Source organism: Aptenodytes forsteri, unplaced genomic scaffold, assembly GCF_000699145.1.
Source record: "Aptenodytes forsteri isolate BGI_AS27 unplaced genomic scaffold, ASM69914v1 Scaffold563, whole genome shotgun sequence".
NCBI classification, from domain to species: domain Eukaryota; kingdom Metazoa; phylum Chordata; class Aves; order Sphenisciformes; family Spheniscidae; genus Aptenodytes; species Aptenodytes forsteri.
Window position 1 is genome coordinate 401,585 of NW_008795318.1, and position 6,105 is coordinate 407,689.

Consider the following 6,105-nt stretch of genomic DNA (forward strand, 5'->3'; position numbering starts at 1 on the left):
TCATGTGTCTTAGGGTAGAAGAGATATTGGAAGCTTAACCTGTCTGTCTGAGAATGAAACTTAGGCCTGGAAGTGGACTCAGCCCTTAATGCTGCTGGGACACTGCTGCTGCTGCGGGTGCTTTGTCATTAATGGTTGTGTGGTAAGAGGAGCTGTCTGCTGTGACCGGCACTGAAATGCTCAGATTTAACACAGGCCACTGAACAGTCACCAGGTAGCAATTTTTAAAATTAACTAACCAGAGTTGGATTCAAACCAGTGAACTTCCTAATAGTAAAAGGTGCAAGAATGTTTTATCAGTAAATTAAAAAAAAAAAAAGGACTGGAAGGACGGTCCTACCTAGAGGCACAGGAATTGCCCTGGAAATACTACTTTTCCTTTTAGAGATTAAAGATGCTGCTGTACTGTATCATATTAAATTCTTTTTACCTTTTTGCACCATTTTTGGCCACTTTAGCCTGGGTAAACATTGCTCCTCCCGTAATCTTGTTTCTTTCCTACTTATACTCACTTAAAAATTATTATAACTTTAGAGAAACCTCCTTTCCCATGTGTTTGTCATTAATGACTTGTCTGATTCATATTGCATCCCACATGCATGTATCAAAGGTGGGTTTACCACTGAGAGCAGGTGCAGAGAGAAAAGGGGTAAAGCTGTGATCCCCTTAATCGCATTGCTCAGTCCACTGCTAAGGTTGCGTGCTCTGAGTCAGATGAGGGGAGCGGTAGGTGGGGCCCACCCATACCACCACCAAACCCAGCCCAGCTGGGGCTCGTGGAGGTGCACAGGTCAGTTCACGAAGCTGAAGGTTCTTGGGGCAGCACAGGGATCCACTTCTGAATTTCCTGCTGCAGTCTCACACTCTTTTGAGTAGACTTTGCACCAACACGTTACCGCAGAGGAGTGGTAATGCTGAAGTCCATGCTGAAGTCCGTATCTGCTCCTTTAACAACTGTTACTTCAGTGTGTGATTGAAAATCATAGATAGCAGCAAAGAAACGTAGCTTTCCTAGCTCTCCTGTCCTCTTCCTTCCCTCTCGCTGAGCTGTTCTGGTCTAAAAGGATTAACCCCAAATGTGTGGGTGTGCTGACCTGGCCCCTCCACTGAGGATGGTAATTAGCATGGTCACCATATTGCTCTTTTTGTTCTGAAGGAAAAGATCACTACTAGATGATACATGTGTCTACCCACTCATCCCTGGTAAATTCCTGAGCCATAGGCGAATTTCAGTCAAATGTGACAGAGGAGCAGAAGCCTCAAACTTGTTCCTTTGATTTTCACAAGAGTTAGTAGAGAGGGACCTGCTGGGAAGGGGTGAGGCGTGAGCTCTCCTGTCAGACATCAGCAAGTCGAGCTGTAGCACAGTGCTGTGTTCATGGTGCTACTCATGGAGTGGCTTGTAGAAACAAAGCCAGGTCAGGACCAGCTCTGCCTCCTCACTCCAAACAAGCCACCAGAGAGTAACTTCTCGTTCTTGTGTGCCTGAGCTGCACTTTTCCCGGAACCCAAAAGGTGAGGAATTTTATAATCCACTTCTGGTGTGAAGCATCCCCTCTCTTTCTAAAGCGCTGGCCCTTTGACGGCTGTTACACACAGGGTAACTGAACAACTGTTGTGCACAGGGCTCGGATAAAAGCACGAGCATTGCTAATTGTCCTCCTGTCTCTTGCAGGCTAAGGTAGCCAGTGTCTATGAATCGCCTGGCTTCTTTCTAGGGTTGGACCCAATTCCAGGAGCCCTTGAAGCTATGCAGGAGATGATCCACATGCAGGAGTAAGGACACTTTGCGCTCCACAGCCCTTTTCTATTATCCCATGCACTTTCCCCTGACTGCTAATGAAGGCTGTTTCTTTTCAGCACTGAAGTCTTTATTTGCACAAGTCCTCTCCGGAAATATGAGCACTGCATCGTGGAAAAGGTGGGAGAAAATTTATTTTACTGGTTTTAACGTTGCTTTTGCAAGGCCGTGCTATTTCATGCCACCCAAGTCAGTAATTCATTTACAAAGACAGTAGCCGGCACAGGCTGCCAGGCTTCCCTGCGATCCCTCTGTCTGAGGGGCAGGTGCCCAGACACAGTGAGTATAGGATGGGGAATCTCAGAGTGCCACATGATGCCAGCCTTATTGCGGGGCACATGAGCTCTGTGCTCTTGGAGCTGGCGTGTGACACTTGGGCTCCAGCTGTGTCAGCAGGTGATAGCAAAGGAACTGTTGTAGCGTGGCTGGGTATGGCAAGCTTGGCTTTCAGCATGGCCCACAGGGATAGGATATTCCCAAGGGATTCCACACTGGCGGCTCCTCAACCGACAAAACCTTATTCTGTCTAAATCTGGAGTCTGAGATATCCAGCTATCCTGAAAGAGGCCGATGCCGAGTTAAGAGGAGGCTATAGCATTGGAATTAGCCCTGTTTGCCACTGGTGCAGGAATGGAGAGGGGGACCTTAATCACTGGAATGACTTAGATGGGCACAATCCACGTGCTCTGGGCAAGCAGCCAGCGCCATTTGCAAACTCGTCAACGATTAGGCACGTCAAATGCAGTGCTGACTGAAGGCCGTTAAAAGTACAGGTTAAATCAGTGTCCTGGGCCGTAGGCAGTCTCTGTGGCGTGGATTCGCAGACACAGATGTAGGTTTATGGGGGAAAAGATTGCTGTGCTAGGGCTGATCTGACTTCAGCAATGTGCAAACTGAAAGTACAGCAGAATTTTCTCCTATCTTATTTCTTGCCTCTGCAGTATAAGTGGGTGGAAAAACATTTGGGACCCGAGTTTGTGGAGCGGATTATTCTAACCCGAGATAAGACCGTCGTATCTGCTGACTTGCTGTTTGACGACAAGGATACCATTAGAGGTTTGAAAAGCATTTGCATCACTTTCTGTTAGTTGGGGAGGAAACCCCCTCAGCTGACTCCACCTTTCCTCTCTTGCCCTCCTCAGGCGCAGAGCTGAACCCGAGCTGGGAGCATGTCCTGTTTACCTGCTGCCACAACAGGCACGTCCAGCTGCAGGCACCACGCAGGCGGCTGCTGTCCTGGGCGGATGATTGGAAGGCAATCCTGGAAAGCAAGCGCAGGCAGTAACGCAAAAAGGGGATGCTGTGCTCTTCCCACTGCCGGGGCAGCAACCAGCTCACCCGCTGGCCGGGAAACCCATTCCCCGGAGGCAGCGAGCACCGTCCCCCGGGCGGGGGTCAGTTATAAGAAATGAGCTGCCCTTGTTAGACACGCTGCAGAGCTGACCCCTCTCCAGGTTTCTGGAATATTGCTCTGCATTCAGTTAGTTAATCTCTGTGGAGTTGTTTTGGATGTTTGCTGTTGAAGAGAAACTATAAAGTACGAGCAGTTGTGGATTGTTTTTTTTTTTCTTGTGTGCATGTGCTTTTAACCTCACTCCTGTTTGGTTTGGGCTGACGGGGGGGCGGAGGGGAGAAAAAAAAGAGGAAGAAGAAAAGCTCCAAAACTTGAGCAGGCAGAGCGTGGGTGTCTGTCAGGGAGCACTGTGCTCAGCAGCCAAACCCTGTTAAATTTTATGTATTTAGCCACCCTGGCTTTTGGGTTGCCTTTTGCATCATTGGCTGATAATGAAAGGAGACCAAGCTGGCTTCACTTTCTGGCCCATGTGCATGAGTAAGAGTGGGTGAAGGCTGGGCTGCAAGTGCTGTAGAGAAATATTTATGAGCTTATACAAGACACTTTACACAGCATTGTAAGTTAATGTTTTATTAAGAGAAGGTATTACAAGACAGCTGTTCTCATGAGCCAGGGTGCCATGAGCCCTTTTTTATATCTTAACCTTTCTCACCAGTGGTAATGGGAGAAAAAACAACTTTCCACTTCCTGATTTATAGGATAGCTACAACCTGCCCCGTGTAGTGATTTCCTAGCTGGGTGCCTATGCCATGATGATAGGATGGCATATTTAGTACTAAAGGGATGCAGTAAGATTGCAGACTGCCAGGGCAGGGAAACACCTTTCTTCTGCAGGAGGAATAATGTTTACGTGACATTTCAAAGTCATTTGAGTTGACGCTGAAGAGGAGAGCTACAGCAAAACCAGCCAGGAACTGGAAGGGATATAAGCTGCCCAATAACCCAAGCGGAAAAACCCCTAATTGCTGGGAAGGGTTATTTGTGCAAGCTGGGTGCTGGGCTGCACTTGGCAACCTGCTCTCCAACAGCCATGACCTGTTTTATTCTAAATATTTGCTTGCAGTTTTAGCTGTGTGCTTGGCCTGACTGACATGGTAGTGCTGTACCATCCTCTTTATTAATTAAAATCCAGGGCTGGTATGACCAATTTCTCTCTTTAATGTTGTTCTTTACACACTCTTGACCTGCTGAGCAGAAAGTGGAGGCCTGGGAAAACAGAGGGAGGTCTCCCTCTCAACAGCTCTGCGCGGCTCGGACAGCTTCAGTCCTTGGGGAGAGGAATCCCCACCGCCGTGTGTTTGCTTAGATTCCTGGCCTCTTCCACTTGCAGTGGTGTGCAGTAATCCTCCAGGAAGACGGTTGCCAGGTTGCTTAGCCTTCTGCTGGCTGAGAGAGAGAAGCGAAGCATGCACTCCACCACTGGGAGAGCCGTGGTCTGCTGGCGCGACTGCGGCGTTGTCAGGTACATCAGCGTTGTGACTGCTGACATGACCGTCTCCTCGTTGGAGCTGGAGAGGCAGTTGATTATGGGCTCTACCCCATTTGCCTCCAAGATGTAGTCTTTGTTAGTTTTATCCAGGCACAGGTTACAAAGACCGCCTGAAACAGCAAAAGAAAGTGTCCGACACATGCAAGACAAACTCTTCCCTCCACACCCTCATCTTTTTCATACTAGGATTCAAATTCACTGCTGATCCCTTTTTTCTAATACAGAAAAAAGCATCCAGATTTTCTGTGAGATTTGGATGGAAAATTCTTAACGGCTTCCTGGGCAATGTTTTCTTGATTCTTTCCAGAGATTTTCCGCCAGAACATTCCTCCTCCTGTATGTCATTAGAGGGCACTGTACTGCTGGACATAACGTCTTTCACAGAATGAAGAATGCCAGTATCACTTAACCCTAATGAAGCTACAAGCCAGCAGTTTATTGCAGGTGTTTAAGAAAACCAGAGAAGAGAGAGAAGAGTACTAGCCAAGAGGCACAGAATGTTTGTAGTTGAAACTTTTAAGATGCAGCCACACCCTGCTGTAGCTCAGCCACAAAGCTCAAAAATCAAATATATTTATTATCATCTCATGGAATCACTCACAATTAGGATCTGGCCCCTTAGCTTATGTTCAGACCATGACGAATCATTATAAGGCAGTTCCTCAGAGGACTTGTTAAAAAAATTCAATTTACGTATTAATGACTGCTTCTCTATAGGAGAGATTTTATTAAAGTCATTCATCTAGTGTTTACGTACAGTCTTTAAAAAAAAAATCCTTTCCAGAAAGCATCTTTTTTAAGCACAGCAGCTATATTAGGATGAAGGGGGGGATACCCGCCTCCTCCCTCTCACCCCATTCCACTCGTTCTCCGCTAAACGAAGCCTTATCAGCACAGCGAAGCCTTATCAGCACAGCATGGGTCTGTTCTTGCAGTACAGCTGTTATCTGCCTCTTAGGGAGGAGATCAACCACCAAACCGAAGTGTCAGCCCCTTACGAGGGTGTTCAGGCGCAGTCCTTACCGATCGCAAACTCCACCAGGGTCTCGCTGTCTTCGGCAAGCGTATCAAGGAACAGATCCAGGACCTGAAGTTGCCGGAGGTACTCGTAGTTTTTGGGATCATAGGCGAAGTTGGCCAGGTTCGCCAGTACCTGCTCCTTGGCCTCTGCAACGGAGAAGCATCAGGTGTGTGAGGAAACACACTCAACATGAAGAGTATTAGCAAGCAGCAGTGCCCGGGGGTTACCTGGGCTGTCTGTCACCTGGAACTCGGTGACGAGGGCCTGCAGATACTCCAGCCGCCCCAGCTCCATCCCAGGCCCAGCAGTGATGCAATGCCCCAAGCTCAGCCACTGAATGCCCGGCGCCTGTGAGACGCCCCGCGCTCGGCTCTCCCTTCCCCCGGGATCCTCGCGGTAGGCCGGGGCGCGGGCGGCACCTGCTCACGGCGAGGCTGCCC

The 6,105-nt window shown here is 48.5% G+C and overlaps 2 protein-coding genes across 2 annotated transcripts; one reads left to right on the forward strand and one right to left on the reverse strand.

Annotated features, from left to right (window-relative positions):
* The first annotated feature begins 714 nt into the window (after positions 1-714).
* NT5C (5', 3'-nucleotidase, cytosolic) lies at positions 715-3,375 on the forward strand. The gene is made up of 5 exons (XM_009279690.2): positions 715-726; positions 1,676-1,776; positions 1,861-1,921; positions 2,743-2,857; positions 2,944-3,375. Exons 1-5 carry the CDS (start codon positions 715-717, stop codon positions 3,084-3,086), a joined length of 432 nt encoding a protein of 143 aa, XP_009277965.1. The 3' UTR covers positions 3,087-3,375.
* Positions 3,376-3,471: 96 nt separating this feature from the next.
* ARMC7 (armadillo repeat containing 7) lies at positions 3,472-6,041 on the reverse strand. The gene is made up of 3 exons (XM_009279648.2): positions 5,893-6,041; positions 5,668-5,811; positions 3,472-4,754 (listed from the first exon to the last, which is right to left on the reverse strand). The coding sequence occupies exons 1-3, from the start codon at positions 5,957-5,959 to the stop codon at positions 4,417-4,419; spliced, it is 549 nt and encodes a 182-aa protein (XP_009277923.1). The 5' UTR covers positions 5,960-6,041; the 3' UTR covers positions 3,472-4,416.
* Positions 6,042-6,105: the final 64 nt, after the last annotated feature.